Source organism: Phoenix dactylifera, chromosome 10 (genome assembly GCF_051530095.1).
Source record: "Phoenix dactylifera cultivar Ajwa chromosome 10, Ajwa_hap1_PhDact_Kaust_v1.1, whole genome shotgun sequence".
Lineage (NCBI taxonomy): Eukaryota > Viridiplantae > Streptophyta > Magnoliopsida > Arecales > Arecaceae > Phoenix > Phoenix dactylifera.
The window spans coordinates 32,309,014-32,332,754 of record NC_143199.1 but is presented as its reverse complement, the minus strand read 5'-3'; the positions used below and the strand labels follow the sequence as shown (position 1 = coordinate 32,332,754).

The following is a 23,741-nucleotide window of genomic DNA, read 5'->3' as shown; positions in this document are numbered from 1 at the left end:
AGACCCCAAATTTATTTTTCAAAAACTATTTCTTTCTATCGGTAGCAACCCCCCTAATGGATGAGTGGAGGATGAGGGCAGCCAGGCGGTGGTCGAAGCAATCCAGATGATGTAGATGAACATCTCCATGATAGCTATGAACGGGATGAATGTTGCGCATAGCCTCTCCCGCATCGTCAAAAAGCTCGATCTCTGCCCTAAAAATAAAAGATCACAATATAAAAATCTCAAAAGAATCAACAAAATTGAATCCAAAATAAGAAAATCAAGAGAAGAGAGGGATTACAAGAGCATATGCAGAGGGATGATCCATTGGTCTCCCAACAAAATCATCAGCAACTCCATGTGTTTTTTTAACAAAGCTTACTATGTGTGGGCTTGGCGAGTTTAGTTGCGAGTGATCCGCCTTGTCTACATGTCCTCATGATCGCCGCCCTTCTTCTTGCCTCTGTGGACTCCAGCTAGGTTGAGGGCACCATGTCGGTGCCGGCGCCTCAGTCTGACAAGTTCGATCCCCTTGCCTCCTCCTTGGCAATTGTCCCTTCCGCTGGATCCCCTACCTCCACATCCAAGGCTCCTGCTCCATCTCTGGCCGAGAAGATCACCCCGACTCCGACCAAGGTTCCTTTTCTCTTTGCCACCCCCATTAGGGCTCTTGATCCTGCTAGAAAGATCAACCTTGCTCCAGCAACTTCTCTATCAAATGCTCCGGAGACATCTTTGTTGACCTGGATTCTCTTATCATCGGCTCTGATGACTGCCCCTAGCTGCAATGGTGTGGGCTCGGATGAGCACCCCTAGTTCCATAATGTAACCTTATCTTACCACTCCAATCCTTTGTCGTTGATTTTGGATAAGTTATTTTTTCATTACTATGGTAATTTTCCAATAAGGCGAGTTAAAATGTCTAGCTTAAAGTTTGTTGCAATGTCTCGTTAGGAGTTGAGCCATGGTCACTTGGTTGGCTCTCATCGCTTTCAATTGGGCCGTAGAACCCTAGTTGAAAAGGCAGTGAGAGGGGAGAAGAGATTCACATGAGTGCCAAATGATCTCTTTCCCCTCTGTTCTGTCCCTACCAAAACTAAAGGTCCACCACTAATTTTGTGGGAAAGGTATTTTAGGAATGGTAGCTCTATTGTGTTATCACATGACGATCATGTGATAACGATTTCTAACGGAGATAGACAGCTGGGCCACATTGCAATGAAAAAAAAAGTTATTGTGTCTGATTGAAAAAAAATTTAAAATTTGAGATCAAGTTTTTCTCGCCTAAACTTGAAAGAGTGTCTCTGTAATTTTTCCTAAAAATTATTAATTTTACTGTCTTTTTTTTTGGTTAATGCGCCCCCCTCCTCCCAGTGTAGACTTCTGCCTTTGTCATTCTTCTATGTTAATTCATGATAATTGAAGATCCACAAAATGGATGCATAGCTCATTGATCCTTCAACTGATCCTTGAGCTTTTTCTGCATGTAATCCTATTGATTCAACTTCTATCTGCTTGCCAATTACTTTGGGAGTATAAGATTGTGTATACTCTACCCGAACAAAACAATATTATAGTGATTGAAATTTGGATCTAATTGTCCATATGGTATTGACTTGTTGTAATATCTATTCTAGCAAATTGCTTTGCATTGTATTTTGGTTGGCAAGAGGTTGGCTGCCTGTAGAAAGCCATGAGCTTATGATCCTTCCAAGAGGTTGGCTTCCAACAACGTAAGGGACTGCATTTTAACTAAATTTTTGCTTAAAGATCCTCCTTATCTCACTTCTTTCATAATTCAGTTCAGTATAGGTATGGAGTTTGCATTTAACATGACAAGCAAACTGGGCTTTGTCCTATGCTCCTCATTATCCAACTTCTATAAAGTGCCTAGCATCGTCCTTCTAATATCTACTGTAAACTAATTTGCTCATGTGAATGCTACACATAGCAAGTCAGGGATGTCGGCAATTTGCTGTTCTTTATCCTTTTCTCCTATATCATTCCAGAAAGATCTTCAATATGTAACACTGTTAGTCTGTTATACATGAAAAACTAAGGCAGCTATTAGATATATTCATCGCAATTAAACCCCTTGAGCTTGAATTAAGCTTTTTTTGTTTTAAATATTTCAGCTATAACAACTATATTGAAGATCGCCTGTGAGCTAATCTTACATGGTTTATTACCCCTATGAATCCATTATGACAGTTGGTCCTTCTAATCCCACCCCCCCCCCCCCTTCTTTTTTCCAGTTATATAAAATTTGTAAATCACATTTTAGGCTGAACAAAAACATATCACTGAACAATGTATATTCATGAATACTTTGTTAATAAAGTATTACAAGCCCTTTATCTTGGAGACACCATATTTGATTAACACCAAAGTCATTTCTTTCCAAGCCTAGTGTAGAAATTAATGAGCTTGTCAACTCAGTTCTTTGTTAAAAGGAAAAATCCCAGTTCTTTGTTAATAAGAAGAGCATGACTTTATAACCTTTTTTTTAAAAAAAACTATAACTAAGAAATTTCTTTGAAACAGTAAAAATTGACTGAAGGACAGCTGCAACATAAATGCTATCATTTGATCTTATACTGTCAGCTTTATTGGATGTGTCAGGTTATTATTGGACATAGCTGGTTGTTACATGAGTTATCTAATATGCTTGATGGTTATTTTAAGAGGAAAAAAAAAGTTAGATATTTATTAGATAATTGATCATTGCGACAGTCTCAGGTTGAAAATTGTTTTACCTCATGGCTGGTCAGATTTTTTTTGTTTAATTTCCTGCATTGTAATAGACTCCAAAATTGGTTGAGCTTGTGTTGATGTTGTCAGTAAATCAAAGTTGCCCATGATCTTTGACTCAATAGGCTGACTCTGAGCTCAAGCTTTGGGCTCATGAATCAAGCTGGAATCCTGTATCCTGCATGGCAAAACTTGATCAAGTAGTGTCTATACTAGATAGAAAAAGGACTTGTGGCTTGATTTTTGAATCTGAGCCAAGATAGGACTACATGCCAAATTGAGCCGTCCACAACCCTGGTTAGTTGCAAGTTTTTAGGGTTCTGCTCATCTTCACAAACTGCATAGAGTTAACATTATAAAACCAATAATGGGCTACATCCAGGATGGTTAGTAGATGGTTCATTATTGACATGACAGGCAAGTGCTGTTTAGCATCCTCAAGGGAGGTGTATAAATGAGAAACAAAGATAGGCATAAAAAGTATTGCTGTATTAGGTTTGGATTTACCATTTTTATTTATTAGACCATGAATTTCCTATTCAGATGTGGATGGTGGAATGTTTAAACTGTGTGACAGCCTTGTGGCCATTGATTTTCCATCTCTGCCTGGCTTTATAACATGCTGTATCGACTAAAATGTGAGGTGAGAAAAATACTAAATTATATAGGGTTTTTTGCATGGATACCTTCTAAATATCGAATTTTGCATGAATACTCTTCCAAAATTGATATTTGCATGTATAGTCTCATAAAACTCTGTTATTGTACAAATGCTCATAATATAACCGTTGTTCTAACGATGTTAAGAAAAATCATATTTATATTAATTAAAAATAAAATAAAATTTTAAAATTATGCTATTGTCCCTGTTTTCTTCTCTTACTATCGGGATTGCGATTTATTTACATGTCTACCTGTTAAGGGTATTTTAGTCATTTTAATTTCAAACCGTTAATTTTTTAACGTTGTTAGATAGCACGGGTACATATGCAAAAACAAAAATAAAAAAAGGTATAATGGCAAAACAAGTGCTTTACGAGGGTATCCATGCAAATATCAATTTTGAAACGGTATTCATGCAAAAAAACCCAATTATATATTTAGAGCGATTGGTTGGCCATTGCTACTAAATTGTTCTAGTTGAAAACTTGTATCAAACTTGTTCCCCAAGATTGTTGGTAGTGTTTTCCTATTTTAAATGAATTTCTGAAATGTGTGGAGGTTGGTGGATATGCAATGGTAATCATGATGTAGGCAACTTGGTTCCCATCTCTTTTGTTAGGGATGCAATTTTGGGAATGAAAGAGTGGCAGCTTTAGATATCTTCGGGGAATGGAAAGTGCGTTAAGCAGCTTTCAAGACCCATGAGCACTAATCAGCATAGTACTTATACCAAAGCCTTTAATATGCATTGTTCTTCTAATCCAGGTACTTCAAAAAAGTTACTAGTCTATAAAAAAAGTCAGGTTTTGTTGCATATCACAACACTGACAATTACCAATGGTACATATTGAAACAATCTACTGACCAACTCTTTCACAATGCCATTGAAAAGACTCCTCAAGTAGAGTGGCCTCCACAATGATTTATTCAGGCTTTGATCTCTGTTGGATGTAATCTGCACTTAGCTATATGTATGTATGTATATATAAACTTGGCTATACTCAAGTTGATATCTACATAGATTCGGTTTCATCTAGGATCAGATGATAGAAGTATCACATTGATGATCCAAGTTGTTGGATATGATTTACTATCTATGAATTGCTTACACAAACAATTATGTGATTTAGAGATTCTTAGTTTACTCATTAAGTGATCAAGAAATATATATAATTTAATTTTATTTAGATTGCCTAATTATTTTTTTGACCATTTGGTTTGAGGATCTCTAAATCACATGATTTTATGATATGTAAGCAATTTAAAGATAGTATAAGATATAGAATTTTCATTGTTTAATATAGGTTTGATCGGATCTGAGTGGAGATCTATTCGAGTATAGACAAGTCCAGCTCTTTCTCTCTCTCTTTATATATATATATATATATAGCTAGATTAAGGTATGGTGCAACTTTATTTAGATCCGATTAGGTTTGGATTGATGATGAAATTCCACCTAGATGATCGAAGCTATTGGAGACACTTAGCTTGTGGATAAAGTGGTTAAAAAATAGACAATCTGAATAACACTAAATTATATATGTTTTTTTGTCCCCGCTTGATGTATAGGCTAGGGATGTAAATTATATAAATTTTGGTATGTAAGCAGTTTAAAGATAGTAGTTTACATCCAGATGCTTGGATCAAGATCTCCATTCAGATTTGATTGAATTTGATTAGAGATCTCTCTCTATGTAAGGCCTAGAAATGGGCTCGGTCGAGCTATGCCCCTACCCGAGCTTGATAGGATTTTTTTTTTTTTTCAATCAAGTTTTGGATCAGGCCGGAAATTTTTGGAAAATCTAGATTTGAACTCTAGCTAGGGTTCAACCCAAGACATGATTGGGTTTGGCCGGAATTAGCCACACTGTGACTTCCCACTATTTCGTCTACCATTTTGCCCACTCGGTGAGCTCAATGTGAGCCTCATCAAAATCCTGTTCTCCCTAGCCTAGCTCCTTATCAAAGAGGCAGAAGTGTGCCGCAGAGTCATTGGATTCCTGAACTCACCAGTGGAAGAACTCGCCATAGCTGCTGCAGAACTATTGATCATACTCTCAACCACATCATGGGCCACACAAGCCCTCCACAAGACTCAGGGCCAGCCTGAGAGTCTAATCATGAAGTTCGACAACCACCAATTCACAGAGAAGCATGCTGGATCAGTGGATCTATCAGTAAAACTCCCACCAGAATTTGCTATTCAATCTAACAGAATACGAGACATCCAGAGAGGTGAAACAAGCACAGCCAGGCATGCAAGGGTCTACCTTGAGAGCCTTGTGGGCATTCTGGTGGGGCTCGTTAACTCTCTATGACCCAGAGATTCTCCGCATGGCCATCGAGCAGATTCTAACATCAGCGTTCACAGGCGAGGGCAGCAGGAAGTGATGTGGTCCAGAGGCTGGCAGCAGTTAGGTTGGAGAAATATTGCAACAACAGAAAAAAAATGTATGATTTAAGATTTTTTTTTTTTTTTTCATTGTTGAGAAGATGAAAGTTTCATATGAACATTTGCCCATGGAAGACTGACTTTAAACAGTGTTAGCCTGAAAAACTGCAGGATCACCTCAGCGTGAATGCGAAAATGTGGCCTTGCGAGGGATGCTCAGAGGCTCCCGTAACATGATTCCCTCTGGCAGCTTACCAGCTAGGAAGAATTAAAAGAACTTTTAATAAATAGCACGGCCGGTATGTTTTGCTTTATAAGCACATCTTATCATCATCGGGGAAAAAAACAATGTGGATGGAGCATCGCCAAGTTCAGAAATGCTCAAGAAAACTCCAGTCATTCTACTTCCTCTTCTCCCCACCAATAGAGAGGAGTTCAAAGCTACGGAGTGGAGGTGCATCACGAGAACCTCTCACAGCCGCAGTTCGAGAAACAGATGATGATCTTGATTCCACCCCAGGCTGAAAAAATCCTTGGGCGCTAGATGGGCGGCTGCTGCGGCTTGAAAACAGCCGACTTGTTCGGCTGACTTGCTGCCCGCCAGGCTCAAGGGAAGAACTTGCTCGGCTGCTCGGAAAAATAGCCCTCTTTGATGTACTGCCACTACGAGAAGATGGTCGGCTTCTTTCTGTTTCATGAACCTAAATCAAACATTACCGAGACCCATTACTTGAATTCCAATAATAAATGGAATAGGAAACTCTACAGAGAGGTTCACGCCACATGAACTTGATTGAGAAGACCAAAAGTAACTCTGGTAGTAGATTGGTTCACTTGTCCTAACTATGTAATGCCTAGCAATTTTTATTGCAGGTTTCAATAGCAAATGCTAATTTTTTTCAATTGACTTTAGAAACACAGTTCAATGACAGTAAAATGTGATTAACATAAACAACTAGGTGTATTTAAATTTTAAAACATTTCATGTACTTTTGAAGAGCGAGTTCCAACTTGTTATTCGGTGCATGGGACTTGGTTTACGATATATGAAGACAAATACAACAAATCAGGATAACTTACAGCCTCCTTCAGTGACATAGGTGCATCATCTGTTCTGTGCTTGGAGCGGTCACCATGATGACCAGAACCTGAAGCATTTCTTCTTGCAAATGCTTCAACTGCACCTGAGAATCTATCACGAATTTCTTGTCCCGCTAAGAAAGCAAGTAATTCAATCTGTCAATCACTGATCGATACATAATGGGCATGTTTTGTCCTGATAACTTCACCAGAAAAAGAAACAAACCTAGAGTTTTTTCTGCCCTCTCCAAAGATGGCCCAACCGCACTTGTTCTTCCACTAGGTTGCTGCAAGGAGAGGGAACCAAAATATAAACATAAGAAAATAGGCAAGAGAAATGACACGGTGATGAGAAAATGCACAACTCATACCCGCACTCGAGGATTGGAACCAATCTGGGGATATTTCAACATGGTCCAGTCAAAGACATAATCAAATTGATAGCCTGCAATAATAGTTCAGTCAATACATAGAGGGCATAAAAGACTCCAAGGGTTTAAAACTTTGATATGATATCGGGCCAAGCCAGAAAAAGTAAGGCTTGAATCAACCTTCTCGAATAAAGAGGTCACGGAAGAGCCTCTTCAGATATGAGTAATCTGGCTTGTCATCAAACCGCAAGGAACGGCAATATTGGAAGTAAGATATAAATTCTGATGGATATGATTTGCATAAAACCTGTTAAATGTTAATAAAAAAGAGGTCATAAGCTTAAATTTTTTGTGCTGAAAACAGAAAAGAGACGGTAAAAGAGGGCTTTTGGTACCTCAACTGGGGTAAGCATTTTCTTTTCACTAATTTTGTCATACTTCTGCTTCTTAGTGCCAGCTTTTAGACCCTGCCAAGGAAGGCTGATGCGAAGCAAAATAACCAGTTAAAAGATGAAAAATACAGATGCAACACAACAGTTTAAGTGTTCTACCAGGTGAAGCAATAATAAACAGAAATAGAGGAGTCAGATCAATATCAACCTTCCTCTTAGAAAATACATAAGCACATAACCAAGAGATTCTAAATCATCTCTCCGACTTTGCTCTGCATGCAGACACAACATACCAGTAAGTGACAGCAGAAGTTCAATTGTGTAGAAATTTAAAGATTTTTGGCCAAATATCAGTAACAAAGGTGTGGCAAACTCACCGATTCCCAGATGAGTGTTGACGCTTGCGTACCGTGCTGTTCCTGTGAGGTTTTTATTCTCCCTGTAAAATGAAGTCATGTATCGTCAGTGAAAGTAAGCAAGATGCAAGCACTTTCGAACTAAAATAGCAGCACTATTTTTTTTACGAAAATAAGGGAAAACCACAGCATAGTAAAAAATTGTAAATGGGACGTGCATATCAAAAGCCAAGGTGATTTGATGCATTATCAGTTCCCACTAGTAGTCAGCTAGGGACTGAGCTCACAAATAACAGTTTTCCCAGGCTGTAGAAAATTAGGTTTCTACCAAGGCTGAAGACTTCAGAAAATTGCTTATCAACCACTTGGTTGAGCGAACTCTATTTGTGACACGCCCATTAAAGCACTATGTTTCCTAGACTCATGCTGCAGTTCTGCAAGCAGCGTATGCGGCTGCAGAGGCTTATCTGGTTCCTTCCCCAGGCACTATGCACAGGAAGCCCCAAATGCGGCCAGGCTGCAGGGTGGGGTCACTTAGATCTTGCAAAGAATCATTACAGCCAGCATTTATGGCCAGGGCAGTAGCAAGTTGCGGAACATACAAGTTAGGTGGGGCTAGGTGGGCTTAGTTCAGTTCATGTAGGGTGGGGCTGGCGGGCAGCAATGGTCACCTTCATCCTTAAACACTTCATCTGCCACTGCTAAACAAAGGATTGAGAGAAACCGAGGAGAGACCTGACATGACAGCAAACATTATTCATTATAGACTACAGACTGAAAAATTAGTGTCTGGAACTGTATTCCTTGAATAAGGTCTCATCTAGTTTTGTTCGACTTTGATGCATAGCACCTGCATGTTTTGCCATATGCTATAAATTTCTTATTTTGTTGCTACCAATGACAAGGGAAAAAAAATGAGAACCAGTCATTAAAAGTAATCAGTTTAACATCCAACTTAGATGAACAAACCAAACAACACCAAGAAGTTAAAATAGAATCATGTAGCATGCGGGCAAGAAACATATCAGTCACCTGTAAGCTATGTGCTTATGAGTTTGGAGGTCCCTATATTTTTTTGCCAGGCCATAATCAATGATATAAACCTGTCATAAATGAGCAAACATAAACAAAGGGAAAAACTACAACAGCCCTCAAGCAGTTTATGACTGAATTTACAAAAAAAAATGAAAATGCCGATGCATCCAATATGCTAGTAACCACAACCATAGAATCATATAAAATGAGGCATTAATACAAGTAAAATAAAAGAAGATCCATGAATTGCTTACATATCTCACATGGAAAAAAAAGAACATTGGTGTATATATACAAACTAACGAATGTTTGGCAACTCATGGTTAAACACTGTTGGCCATTATGTTTAACACAGATCTCTATTGCATGTTATCATATCTAAAAAGCAAATAATTTTTCACAAATCCCGATACTCCATATCAATGTATAGATCTTACAATGATGCCATTTTAAGAGGTCAAAGTTTAGCAAATTATATAGGTTCAAGGAATGGTACTCTATTTATTTATAATGTCTATTATGCTAGGTTCTCTCTGTGAACACATGCCTAACAAGACATCATGATGACCCTGCGAAAAAAAAAAATATAATGCCAGAATGTCCATTCAAAAGAACAATCAACAATAATAATAAAAAAAAAAAACTGTGCTTTCCATGTGCTAAAGATGGGGCAACAAAATCCCAATCCACATACATGCGCCATGCTTAGAGAAAGCAAGAAGTAAACTGCACCTGACACATCAAGAATATTTATTGCTAGGACCAAACATATCAAAAATTTAATAAGACCATCCAAATTCCTATGGTTGGCAAAAACTCCCTCATATTGCAGTCAGTTAACATATAAAAGAGACACCCAACAAATGCTATGGCTGTATCTTTGTCCAGATAGCCATGCTTATATTGATTTAAGAATACTGGGAGTGACTACATATACAACCATCTAAATGTTGATTTGTAGACAGTGATTCAAACAAGCATAGTAGGAATACAGATCCCTTTTTTCTGGAAGAAAGACATCCAGAAGTCTATTTCCCAAGCCAATAATTATGGTGTCATATGATATTGATCACTATGATGATGTCTGGATTAGTCATGAAATCATTTTACATATTTCAAGGCAAAACTTAAAGCCTAACTTCAACCTCCCGCATCTGTACAAGCTTAACTGGTGTCAAAAATTAACTAAAGCTCATCAGTTCCAAGTATTTATCAGTGAACCATAAGTAATATTAAATTTTGCTATTGAATATAAAAATAGTTGTTTATTAATTAGTTCAGATCAGCAGTTGCTACTTGAAGGAATTGGTCAACAGGAAAGAGTTTGAAAAAGAAGACATGCTGGTTGCCATATGCATCCTTTTAGGAGTTGATAGGAGCAACCATGTTCACCTTGCAATTGAGCTTGTTTGTTGAAAGTTTCTACATTTGGGTGAAAGTGTTGTAGAATGTTCCAAGGTCATTGGACAATTAAGAAAAATTTATCTACCTGAATAAAAAGAAAATGAGAACATGCAACAGCATTCAAACAAGCATGATTCTTAGCTGTTAATCGTGAATTTTGTTAAAATCATTGTCATGTGGAACAGATCAAAAATAAACTATTCCACATTCATACTGAAGTGAAATGTGTGAAAGATCACAATGATGGCCAAGAGAAAGGGTGCAAATAAGCAAGAGATAAAGATAGAAGTGAAGGATGCAGGACTTTCTATTATTTTAGGGTGATCAACAGCACCTTTTAGGCTTTGATTTCACCGTGCATTCCATAACTTTATTCATCGAACCATGTACAGCTGATTTTCTCCATAAATAATGCTGGACAAACACTTAAGTTAGAACATGATCAAGGTGTGGGGATTGCCAATTATTAGAATGAGTCAACTGTAAGCCAGCCACTAAATGAGGGCCTTGCTTGCTTAAAAATTAATAAGAAAGCATGCAGGTGGTGGCTATGGCTGAGAACATTATTAGAGCTTCTTTCTCATTTCTTTTTTAATCAAATGAACAAAACTATTATTCTTTGTAGAGAAAAAGATAGGAGTTCTTTGAGCTCAAACTAAGGAATCATTCAAAAAAATTGTCATCCCAATGTCAAAAAGAAAACTCTGTAAAACTGCAATTTCTTTGGAGATGTAGAAGATTTCCTTCAAAAATTTCACTGTACAAGAACTTCCATCCATTCATTCACAAAATGTTCCTACCAATCTATGATTGTTTCTCATTCTGGTCTTCACAATGATAAGCAGTCCAAAGCCCAATCAACATTAGTTAATACTGGAGAAATAATGTAACCGGACGTACAAAAACTAGTACCAAGGTATTTATGTGGGAACATAAAGGATATCATAACAAATGAAAATTTGCTATTAACAACATTAGTCAACAATCAAATAGTACGAATCAAGATTTTGACACTTTGTATCAAAAAAAAATCTTGACACTAATTTATTCAAAAAATAAACAAGTTTTACTGCACCATCAGACCAACAAATGCAATTCATATTATTGTTTAGAAAGTAGAGGCACTGTAGGGTTATAATTTACCTGATTTGCTTTACGGCCTAGGCCCATAAGAAAGTTATCCGGCTTTATATCACGGTGCAGAAAACCCCTTGAGTGCATATACTCAACTCGGTTTATCTATAATGAAAAATTAACACCATTACTTTATCATCTCTAGTCTTTTCTGAGGGGATAGCCAGATAGGAACTGAAAATTAAAGAAAAAAAATCAGAAGAATGATGTACTTACTAACTGATCAGCAAGCATGAGAACTGTTTTCAATGACAATTTCCGGTTGCAGTAGTTAAATAAGTCTTCCAAGCTAGGCCCTAAAAGATCAATAACCATGACACTGTACTCTCCCTCCACACCAAACCACTTTAGGTGAGGGATCCCAGCTAAATACACCCAAACACACCAATAAAAAAATAAAAAAGAAAAAGAATAAAAATCAACAACTTTGGCTAAACAGGAAAATAGATTAGACTTATAAATTGACCACTTACTTCCTCCCTGGAGAAGGATATACAACTTCGACTCATAATGAAGTTGAGGATGCTTGGTCTTCACAGATTCCTGCATTAAGTATAAGTAGTAAGGAAAAGAGTAAATGATTCTTATAATAAAGCATATATGGAGTAGTAAACAGAGCAAATTAACATGCAAAATGAGGAGAGCATTCATTAGATTGTTAATTGACTGAAAAAGACAAGCAAGAAGAGAAAGTATCACAACGAACTTTCAGTAGTAAAATATATCAAAGCCTCTACATGTAAAACAAAGTGTGCTGATATAAAGATGACCGTGCACTTGCAACTTGATAATGGTCTAAAAACAACAAAATATCAAAGCACAAGCACAAGCACATGGAACAATAAAGTTTTAAAGGGGAACAGTGCATCAGGTTCTCAGAATCATCATATATGAATGGGTTACATGGCATTACCCAAACAACTCCTCTGACTCCAAACCCAAACACCATTATCACTATAAAATAGGCAATCTGCAATGTCAGTTGTGCTAGCAACACATATTTAACTTTACCAAAGAGCGAAAGGTTTGTGATTACTTCAATTTCTTATCACCAAGACCAACGATAAACCGCAGGAAAATTTTCCTAAAACAAAAATCAGAAGTCTCCAAAAAAAACAAAAAAGCGTAGAAAGAATTTCATCTTCAATATTGCAAAAAAATAGACCAGCAAGGAGTAAGAATAGATCGGGACATACCAGTTTTATGGCCACGTCTTCTCCACTCTGTATGTTAACACCTGGACAACATCAATTCACCAAACAAAACATCAAAACACCACCAGAAAAAAGAAAATCCAAAGTTGAAAAGAAACCAAAGCATTAATCAAAGATGTATTAAAAATCAAGACCGCCTCTCACCAAGATATAGCTCGCCAAAAGATCCACTGCCGATCTTCCTCCCACGCTTGAACTTTCCTCCAATGACATTCTCCATGAGTAGAGATCCGATTAAGAAATTCACCAAAAAATCAACTGCTAACAGATCACCCTCTCAGATGAAACCCTAGATTGCTACTACTGATCCCAACACCAAAACAAGATGAACTGATCCCCAAACCGGAGAAATCGATAATCACCCCACATAAAACCTTAAAAGAACTCTACGAACCTCTACTCTCGACTATTCTCCAGATCCCACCAACCTATATTACAAGAAATCTAAATGCTAGACCTCGATTCCACTCCGATCAACATACCCAAGGCATTCCCATTCCCACGCTTAGCAACTCAAAGAATTTCCACATCCACCGCCGCAATCCAATCCTTCGACCTCCCGTCTGGAAAGGAACAAAGAATCCGAGAACTACTCCAAAGCTGGATCAACCCTAGGAGCTGAACCCAAAGCTAGGTTCGGATCCTATTCATTTCCGCCAAGGCGAGAGATCCAAGCCAAAACCCTAGTTCTCGAAGCAAAGATCGGTGCCGCCTCAAGAAAGCTCAGTGGAACATAAGGGCGGAGATATCGGTTCTTGCGATCAAAAAATCGATCAGATCGCAAGAATTCGAACAAGAAACGATCGCGGATCCGGGGACAGAAAAACTCCCCTAAAAATTTACCCGAAAACGAGCTAGAAAAGGAATAGAAAGGTGACAGCGGGGCGAGAGAAATGATGGCTAAAAAGCCGCAAGAATTTTGTCGTCTTTGTTTACGATGAACCGTCCGTATTATTAATGCACACCCGCATATATATATATATACACACACACACACACACCCAATTATCAATTATTAATTAGTTAATAAAAAATAATCTAAAGGAGGAAAGCGCGGGGGTGAAGCGGCCGCTTCGCAAGGTAGCTACCCGCCGACACGTTTCAAGCCCTGTGGACTCCAGTTGAGTAGCCCCACTCTCTGAATACGTTATAAAAAATACATGCGATAACTAAGATCGTCCTTCCATTTGATAGGTATATTTGGGAGAAGTCCACGGTGGTGCGGTTGCTAATGCGGATTGCGCTCCATTTAGCCGGAGAACTACTCCGTTTTGTTGCAACTTTTTTCTAATATTTTCTCCCCCGTTTTTTTTTTTTTTTGTTTTTTTGGTACAACAACTCCTTTTGGTGCTTCGCGCGGCGGACGTTGCTTTAATTTCTCGCTGTTCATGGCCGATGGTTGCCGTTAACCACATTTGTTCGGATTTCTACGGTCGGGTGACTAAGGTTATAAGAATTGCAATCAATCACGGACCCTGGGGATCATGCAAGAAGAGCGTCTCGATCGGAAGGAGTGTTGTTCACGATCCGAAGGCTGAGATTGATGGATCGGAATACACTCCTCCGCAGAGCCGACTGTCCGCGCTCGAGCATTCGCGTCGTTTTCAAATTACCGCAACCGATCCCCGCTTCGTTCGCCCTGCTAGATCCATGATGCTACGTGGCCATCGCTGATTGCTTATATATGTGCGCCAACGGATGTCACATGCGATTTAACCATTCCAAGAGAGCCACGTCATTAGGTGTCGCTAGCGGATTATGGAGCGGGGAGATTTACGTTTTTTCGTTGCCGATTTACTGCTCCACGCTGAGCAGCTGGACCGTGCTAAAGTCAAAACAACTTTTTCCGGGAACTAACTTGCGACACGTAATGAATGTGTGACGCTGAAGAGAGCAGCGTGACACGTGCGAGATATTGTGAAAGATTGCAGAAGAATGACGCTTGAGCGGTAACAGATGATTTGCAACGACACTGAGGAAAAGGACGCACGCAAGCCTGGCTCCAAATACTGACAGAAATCTGGTTAGATGGAGCGGATCAAGCTGGCTGCCGAACAGAGCGAGAGATCAGGTGATCAGATCTGAACATAAAACAAGAAGGTGAGTGTCAAGTGATCAACACGTAGTTCGCTCTCTCTCGGCACCTCAAATGGATGAGAAGAATAAGATCATGTAGTGGAACAATTTCTTAATATATGCTTCGACATCCTTATATTGCACACTGACACAATGGTAGTAGTGGGACACGTGCGAGAAGTTTTGCAATCATGAGAGGGTGAAGGAGGTTGGTTTGCAGTAACTCATAAACTTCAGTAACATCCAATCAAATGACTAATTAAAAAAAACTCTTTGCCATGGAATTGGCTAAACTTTACCGCATGACAAAGAAAAGAGAGGGACTTGCCCAAAAAAAAAAATGAAAAGAGTGGGAACAATTGATCACTGCAAAACTAATAATTGCTTCAAAAAATATCTTGCCAAAAATCTGATCCAGCGAAGCCAAGGTTTTGAGGACAATCTCCTTTGATTTCTCCTTGATTTCCTCTGATACTATTTTTTCCTAAACCACTTAATTCGTAGACACGGCTCAGAGTTTAAAGCAGCTGCCTTGGTTGCTGGCAAGGGCTAAAAGTAAATTTGCTTGGAGGGAAGGAGGCGCATGAAGGTATTCTTCATCTACTTCCTAAGAGTGGCTCAATGTTTTTGAAGGACTAAGGCAAACTCAAAGGCCCCACCATAAATACATTTGGGCCCCTCAATGCATAAATAATGAAATAAATAATAAATTTTTTTAGGTAAGAGATACGTTCCAATATAAATGCATTTGGGAGCTTCAATGCATTTATAGCTATAACCTTAGAATTCACTATAATAAATGCATTTGGGGCCGAGCGGTCGTCTAAGTCTTAAGCCGGTCCTACTTTTCAATACTGGGATGAGGAGAATAGTGGGCAAGCAGAAAAAATGTGCTATATGGAAAGACATCTGAAGCTCTACTAAATTTGGAGAAATTAATTAGTCACTCACATGTAAGTAGAAGGATGAAGCTTTATGACTTCAAAGAGCACATTGACAACATTTGCTCATTTTTCCAACTCAATAGCAAGGATGGAATCTCCCATGAAGAGTTGCTGGCCGATGATGACGACCTTAATGAATAGACTTCTTCTCATCCAGAGACCTACAGTAGTTGTATAGGCTTCTTCTCAACCTTCACAAATAGGATGATAACCTTGACTAATAGATGACCATCTTGCTCGAATGTAATTATCTGCAGGTTCTGCAACAGGCTTGCCGTATTTATAGGTAGCTGTTAAATATGAAAAAGACTTCCCTTAAAATTAGATCTAGTCCCAGCACACGGCATGCCGGGACTGGTTGAATCTTATTAGTCTTTTCATTCACTAAGACCCATTTGTGCAATAGTCGTAGACTCATAATATATGGGTCTTCTTATAGAAAGGTTTGTGTTAAGTTAAAGTTAGTCCCAGCATCCCGCATGCAGCATGCTGAGACTAGTTGAAACTTTACAGTAGCCTTCTTCAAGTATGTGAGCATGCACTCTCAGTTAAATCATCAATGATGGTGCCATTCCTCGAATTAGACAAGGACTATATGCAACCATAGCACTATTGGCTAAAATGACATATTTTACTAGAGTTTTTTTTAAAATAATAACTAGACAAAAATTACTGCTCTAGATATTTTATTTCTCGAACATATGACTTTGCGGCAATCATGGCATCTGTACAACAGCATATTAGTTTGCAGTTGTATAACATAATATATACACCCTGTATGTGTGATGAAAATGCCTCATGTTTCTTGCCATCCATGGATGAGACTTAAGGTCGCATTCAGAGACTGCAGTGCACATGAACTTAGCTAGTATTGTTCCCTCAAGTCGGATCAAACCCACCCCTACTCCTTTCAGTACTAGGGAGATTAGCATCTGGTCAGGAGACTTTAGATTATGACTATTTCATCTACGAGGATAAATGCTGGTGCAGAAGGGGATAGAGGCTTAGTCTAATCTTCCTCAGCTTCTGGAGAATTAAATGGGGCAGACTGCCTCTGATCAAGCTTTCCGAACCTACCTTCATGCAATGTTGGTAGAATGCTGAAACCGACACCAACCACTTCTGGATCAAGTACACCTGCAAACTAGACTTGATGAAATCGCAGTAAGTTAGATTAGCTTAAAAACGAACACCTCTACAATTTTAAATATTCTAAGCTTCTAATATTTAGGGAAAGCTATTGGCAAGCATGAAAAATTTGCATCAAAAGTATGCAGACCTCAAATGACTGCATTCTTTTTCCCCCATTCTCCTTCCATGGCAAGCAAAAACATCTGGAACAAACGAAAAAGAAACCTCCAAATTCTCATTTTTGTAGGGGACTCCCATCTTTCGACTTTCAGACCTGTCAATTAGAGTGCCTCAACCACCGACATCCCAACCACCTCAGACAACAAAGGCCATCAAGAACATTTAATACATAAAACAGATAAATAGCAGGCCTTGCACTAGAAATGCTGAAAACATGGAAGCTAGATTGAGACAAATTAGATGCACTAGAAATACTGAACACATATTTGACGCACTCTGCAGGAAGCAGAATGCATACTTTGTATCAGTTGCTACACATACATGAGCATGTAATTGTGTGGGTACTCAGAAATACATGCAAAGGTATATGGCGTTAACATATGAATAAGAAAAAGAAGTACAATCATAGCAAGCTCAGACAGGCTTCAACCTATACCCTTAGTCCTGTGAGATGGTTTGCATTCCCCTAACTTTAGGTGAAAAATATTCTGAATGCTATGAACTCTTATTAGCAGGGAGCATATTCTCCAGTGAACTAAACGGAATGTGATTTGGCTGCTGAGTGATCTTCTTGATCAGACGTAAGCAGGCTAGGTGACAGTTCAGCTGGTTGTTGCAAATAGGCAATTTGCCAACCGGAGTTGCTGCTTCCTTTTCCTTACTGACAGGAGCTCCAGAAGGATCCTGTACAAAAATTAACACACCTTGTTGACAAGAATCTTTTTAGCTGGCATTAGAAATGCACAGTTATAAGATTTATATAGAAAAATAACTAGAAAAAAGACATTAGATCAAATTGAGTGAGAATCTACAGCATGGAAGTTTAGTGGGCATCTATGACTGCATATAGGCATTTAATTTAAGACTATCTGTAAATTAACCTTTTGAATTATTATCAGTATTCCATCCTGTGCATTCAGGTGCTTGATGCTCTATAATCTTAAAAAATCTTTCAGAAAGAAGATGGATTCAGGTGCCAGAGCCATAAATAAGAGCAATGTCATCATAGAAGAAATGAAAGTAATAGGCGCAAATACTGCACTGACTGTAAAAGGTTTTGAAATTTGAAACGTCCTCCTCATTCTGAACAGTTATCAAACCCGTCCCTCCATTTAAGCTAATCTTTGAAGAGCTGTCCGTTGAAGAACTCAACAGACAACTCATTTAAGGTGGTCTTGAAGAGGGAGACGTTGGGCTCCAACGTCTCTCCAGATGGGAGAGAAAAGGGTGTCTTTTCCCTTTTTTATTTCTTATCTTTTATGATTCTAATAAGAGCAATGTCATCATAGAAGAAATGAAAGTAATAGGCGCAAATACTGCACTGACTGTAAGAGGTTTTGAAATTTGAAACGTCCTCCTCATTCTGAACGGTTATCAAACCCGTCCCTCCATTTAAGCTAATCTTTGAAGAGCTGTCCGTTGAAGAACTCAACGGACAACTCATTTAAGGTGGTCTTGAAGAGGGAGACGTTGGGCTCCAACGTCTCTCCAGATGGGAGAGAAAAGGGTGTCTTTTCCCTTTTTTATTTCTTATCTTTTATGATTCTTTATATCCTCTTATATTTTTCTCCTCCTTTGGTTTTTCTTCCGAGTTGTAAAAGGGAGAACACAAGAGAGGTTGTCAGTTTTTGGTCTTCTCTTAGACGATCTCTCTTGGTCCTTTGGCTCTGAATCAATTGTGTACGAGCATACAGAAAATCCCTGCTGAGTTCAAGAGATTTTGTAGTACTGTGTACGTCTACAAAATCAACGGTCCGTTGTATCTTGGGAAGGGATCGCCAGAATCCAGTGCATGTAAGGAGGCGAATCTCTTTCAAAGACAATGACTACACGCCTCGGACCAATCTACAGGTATTATTTATTTTATTTAAACGACATCAAAGAGGTACGCATCGGAACCGGTTGTTTCAATGAAATTAAATTATTTGTGGATTATTTGAGTTCTTTTGAGGTAAACTATATTTCCATCATTGACAACTTGACAATTCAAAAGAGATGAGCTAATCACAGCTATAAATTCAGAAATGTAGCAACTTAGGTTTTCCAACTGGTCCTTGTAATTTCAAGATTAGAAAGGTAAAATAAATGTCTTGGTTATGGAAATTCAGATTCTAACCAATATGTATTTTATAAAGACTTAGACTGCAGCAGCACTAACATAAAAAGTAGTGATATGATATAATAAACATAATCAGGAGAGCAGCATACCCCAAGCAGGAGAAAGAAGAAGGGCTGTTTGCTGTTGTTTTCATCAAGATGGATTTCAATAAATTTTCGTAAATCTGAGAGGTTTGAGTTCTTCAACACCTTCAACTTCATAATTAGATTTCCTGCGGATTCTTTTTTTGCCTCCCATTTTACATAAACTTCCATCAATCCATCTTCCCCCTCCTCTCCTGGTCTGTGGTTCTCTTTTGAGTTTCGTGGCGTTTCAAAAGGAAGACATCTTGATTGTGGTTCTGCTGATTTCTGCTCATCTGTGAGGTGAATTAATGCAAATGGCATAACCAATGAAGAAATTGGGCTTTCAGTTGCTTGCAAATCAGATTTATAGTTCTTATTTAGTCTAAGTAAAGGCTGAAGATGACTTTCTGCTTCTAAGCCTTCATTTTTGCTTTTATCCTTGCCTAGTGCCAAGGGAGAGGATAGGAAATTCGCCTCTTCAGGTATTTTCTCGAAAGGAGTTGAAACATTAACTTGTTGAGCTGACTCTCTGTGGCTACCGCAAAGCCTAAAAATATTTTGAATTCTGGTTCTCCTAGCAGAGGCTGCATCTTTTGCAATTTCCACAAGACCATGTTGCTTTTCCATTGCATCCCTTTGATCTTCAGCACCCAAAGAACCCAAGCCATCAATCCTCCTCAGGTGTCCCGTGTTTTCATCTACCACCTCCTTTTCCACTTCACTTTCCTCTGCACTATCTTTGTTTTCTCCTTCTTCATCCCCCTCAAAAACAGTGCTCAAGCACATCTTATCTGGGAATCTCAGCATGTTAGGATCAACTTCCTCTTCAATACTCAAAGGAGAAGAATACAGCAGAGAGCGATTCGAATAATTTTCTGACTGGTGTGGGTCTTCCTTTATCTCTTTCACATCATATATTGCTGGTTGATCCCCCATATCTAACTCCATAGATTTCTCCATTCCTTGGTCTCCTGCATAAATTTCAGAGAATCTTTTCTCAAGTCTACCTCCAACTATGTCTTGCAATGCATCCTCAGCAACTTTGCCCCTTTCATATTCCACTTCCTCCAATCGCCGCCTCAGCATATTGAGCTCCTCTTGTTGTTGTAACATCTTCTCTTTCATCTTCATTAACTCAAGCCTCAAACTCTGGGTTCTCTCATCCACCTTTGAGTTTATCTCTTTTTCCTTTACTGTTTCCCCCCTTCCTTCAATCTGTTTGAGCTCAGCTCTTAACTGTGCTACTTCTTCCTCTTTCTGCAATAGCTCTTTCTGGGCTTCATCACACTCTTTCTCTTTAAGCTTGTTATCCATTTGTAGCTTATATATGATTTGGTTCATTGCTACAATTCTAGATCTCAGATGTACAGGTGACTCCTCAGAGTTCACTTTATCCTTAGGAGTTGGGATATGAGCAGCACGGACAATGCACTTTGCTTTAGCCCCATACTCAAGAGTAGCAATGGTCTTGTGCATTTCTTTCGGGTCAGGACTTGCACAAAGAATCATCAAAATTTTTGATTTATCATCCTCAAAGGAATCCTAGAAAGAGTAACAACCATTCTTAGAGAAAAATAAATAGCAGTCACAAAAGAACATAAGCTCTAGAAAATGACAAATTTTACCTGCAAAAGCATTGTAAGTTTGCTATCTCTGAATGGAACATGAGAATCACCACTAGCAATGGATTCAACCACTCTTTTTAGTGCTATGTTTCCTTGATTAATTTTGGCTGTCTGCAAAAGATGCATCGAGAATCAATAGTGTGAATTCCCAGTTCTACTTAAGCAGATATAATTTGCTACCTTAGCAGATCTGTTAAGCTATTTCCAATGACAACCAGAAAAAGAAACATAAATTCAGATGGATAATGCTGAAAAACATGACTGCAATAAGCTATATGCGCAGTTACTGGGCCAGAATAAGCACAAAAATATTGCAGTAAAGAAAAAAGAAAGGTTTAAGAAGTTAGCATGCAGCGATAAATGTGATAAAGAAAAAAGAAAATAGTCGAAGTTGGCATGCAGGATGATATAGGAAAGCAGGTTGAAAAAATAACAATCCAATAAAAGAATCTGCATGTAAAACTGGAAGTTCATGCAGTTTTAAGTATGCTTGTGTATGGAGGTATTACTTATTAACTACAAGATAGGAATGGAAAATGATACCTGCATTTTTGCCTCAAATCCAGTTTGACCAGCTGCTTCTATGTTTTCAGAACCAGCCATGTCAACCAGCATTAGCCTTCCACCTACTGATGGAACATCAAAGATTATCTGTAGATATTTGCAGGGAAGTCAATATAGATTGCAAAAGCATGATACAGAAAATCCAGAGAACATTAAGGGAAAGCAACAAACCATGCAATGACTCCGCGAGCTTCTTTCATTGCAAAGAGTGCTTTTAACAATCCTCCGCTTTTCCACTCTGGCAACTTCTCTTGATATCTTTCCAGCTTCATTTCCGGATATATACGTCGCATTCCTGGCCTTCTTTCCCATCACTTCTAATCGAGCCTATTATGCACAGAAAAGGGAAAATTTATAAGCAATATTTTTACTTGCAAGTAGATAAGAAACTTTGCACAACATTCTTATGACTGATAAAGAGGTCTCAAGGATGAATGACCCCCAGGCTTCATCTTTGTTTCCTTCAGTCTTCATAGAATGAAACAGGTTGAATTGTCATGTACTCATGATTTCTCTCTCTAAAAAAAGGGGGAAAAATCAAATTAATGCCTTAAATTTTGAAAAAAAAAAGTCTAATAAAAGAAGATGACCTTAGATCAATTTGTCAGAGGCTTCTAATTTAAGCAATAGTTTCTTTATCAGAGGAAAAAGCTTAGCTGCACATCAACAAAGATGAAGGCTGTAATTCAATCAAAACTTGTCAGGGAGCTTTAGGTCCTGACAGTACTTGAAAGTCCAACTGGCAAATTAAGATGCAGGGTCATGTTTTTCATGAGCAATGCTGCCAAACTGTAAAATCCTTTTAAGATACTCAACTTGGAGAACCGAATAAGCTAATAAGAGACTAAGCAAATATCATATAAAGGCTTCACTATCACATATGAACTGACAAGAACCCATAAACCCATCAACGCTACCACAACATGAACCCTAAATTTCAAGAAATCAAGGCAGATGATGGCATCCAGTAATCAAGAAGGTAGAGAAAAAAAAGTTGGCTAACCTTGGGAGTGTTGCCTTTTGGAAGCCCGATAGCTGCTCCTCCTCCATTTGAATGTCCTGAAAGAAGATCATAGATCTCTTCATTGTATATCTCCAAAACAGCAACTCGGACAAACACACCAAGCCCAAACCCCACTTCATCCAGACCGTTCTCTCCATCTTCCTCTCCTAAAATATCCCTTAATGCTCTGTACACAATGCCGGGGTGCTTCGAACACCCGAACATCGTATGGCTTTTCCCTGACCCTGTTGGCCCATACATCATAATCGTGCACTTGGCACCCAGCCGCACACTCTCGATCCTTGACTTCACGAACTTCTTGTAAAATCCCTCAAGATCTTCGTCCTCAGAAACCGATACCCCATCAAGGCTGAAATCTCGGTACCCGATGTCGGTCCAGACACGAACAGAGCGACCAGCCTGAGAGATCACAAGAGCCGATGGGGGCTTGTCCTTCCGTTCTGGGTAGTCACGGATCCGGCCAACGACTTCAACCGGGTGCTCTGTAGGAACCGTTTCTTTGATAGCTGACAGAGGATTTGGAAAGGTGTGCACTCCGTTCTTTGTATTACGGAAATGGAGACGCTGCTTGAATTGCGGAGTTCTTGAGGGGGTTCTTGGAAAGGGTGTTGGAGCCATTGGGGGAAAATCCAATAAACGTTTTGGAGTTGTGATTAGGGTAGAGAACAAATTCGGGAGAGGAAGAGATAGGTCTAAGATTTGAACTTCTCTACTCCTGAAAGTAAAAAAATCGAGTCGCTCTGCTAAGGCTTCTCTGCTTTCATTGGAAAGAAATGGAGAGAACTCTTAGAGCCAGCGAGACGGGGTTTATCGACAAAAAAAAAAAAAGAAAGAGAGACGGCAGATGTTTAGGATTTGAATGCAATAGAGCCGTTAGAGTACTAACGACTATTTTCCGGAAGATCAACTCATCCGCATAAGGTTTCCGTGAAGGCGCGCAGATATCACGGTCGACGGACCCGGTGTCCGCATAGAAATTTGTATGGGCCACAAAGGGGTTGGCGCCGCATCGTGGAGGTTCGTCAACTTTCCGAGCGAGGATCGAATCCCCTACGAAGGAGAGTGGACGCTTGTAATTCGATCAAGCGATGGAGACGCATCCGTAAATAGGGCAGATGAGCCAACCAATTTGGTCCATCTCTTTTTTCCAAGCACACGCGTCGAACTGGTAATCCTACCAATTCCGCTGTCCATTATATCCGCGCTCTATTAAATCGCGCGAACTTTTTAAATTGA

At 38.9% G+C, this 23,741-nt stretch overlaps 2 protein-coding genes across 3 annotated transcripts; both read right to left on the bottom strand.

Moving 5' to 3' along the window:
• Window positions 1-5,851: 5,851 nt before the first annotated feature.
• Window positions 5,852-13,730, bottom strand: LOC103706927 (casein kinase 1-like). Of its 2 annotated transcripts, XM_008791204.6 has the most exons (14): window positions 12,922-13,730; window positions 12,760-12,800; window positions 12,037-12,106; window positions 11,780-11,928; window positions 11,573-11,668; window positions 9,023-9,093; window positions 8,012-8,073; window positions 7,843-7,906; window positions 7,638-7,722; window positions 7,423-7,549; window positions 7,243-7,316; window positions 7,098-7,158; window positions 6,872-7,005; window positions 5,852-6,492 (listed from the first exon to the last, which is right to left on the bottom strand). In XM_008791204.6, exons 1-14 carry the CDS (start codon window positions 12,995-12,997, stop codon window positions 6,193-6,195), a joined length of 1,410 nt encoding a protein of 469 aa, XP_008789426.1. In that variant the 5' UTR covers window positions 12,998-13,730; the 3' UTR covers window positions 5,852-6,192. The 2 variants fall into 2 exon arrangements, with proteins under 2 accessions (XP_008789426.1, XP_008789425.1); XM_008791203.6 differs by having other exon boundaries at window positions 11,780-12,106; window positions 12,922-13,727.
• A 3,604-nt stretch (window positions 13,731-17,334) lies between these two features.
• On the bottom strand, window positions 17,335-23,320 carry LOC103707020 (kinesin-like protein KIN-10A). The gene is made up of 6 exons (XM_039115300.2): window positions 22,485-23,320; window positions 21,653-21,808; window positions 21,461-21,568; window positions 20,918-21,028; window positions 19,317-20,834; window positions 17,335-17,792 (listed from the first exon to the last, which is right to left on the bottom strand). The coding sequence occupies exons 1-6, from the start codon at window positions 23,121-23,123 to the stop codon at window positions 17,604-17,606; spliced, it is 2,721 nt and encodes a 906-aa protein (XP_038971228.2). The 5' UTR covers window positions 23,124-23,320; the 3' UTR covers window positions 17,335-17,603.
• Between the last annotated feature and the right edge of the window lie 421 nt (window positions 23,321-23,741).

Bases quoted from the DNA above. Each gene is read 5' to 3' on its own strand.
- LOC103706927 (XM_008791203.6), bottom strand. From the start codon at position 12,997: ATGGAGAATGTCATTGGAGGAAAGTTCAAGCGTGGGAGGAAGATCGGC. The intron at 12,107-12,759 runs GTATGTCCCGAT...TACTTAATGCAG, and splicing joins AAGACGTGGCCATAAAACTG to GAATCTGTGAAGACCAAGCA. The intron at 9,094-11,572 runs GTAAATTATAAC...CATTTATGACAG, and splicing joins TAGGCCGTAAAGCAAATCAG to GTTTATATCATTGATTATGG.
- LOC103707020 (XM_039115300.2), bottom strand. From the start codon at position 23,123: ATGGCTCCAACACCCTTTCCAAGAACCCCCTCAAGAACTCCGCAATTC. The intron at 20,835-20,917 runs GTAAAATTTGTC...TACTCTTTCTAG, and splicing joins AACTTACAATGCTTTTGCAG to GATTCCTTTGAGGATGATAA. The intron at 17,793-19,316 runs GTATGCTGCTCT...ATTTTTGTACAG, and splicing joins TCTTCTTTCTCCTGCTTGGG to GATCCTTCTGGAGCTCCTGT.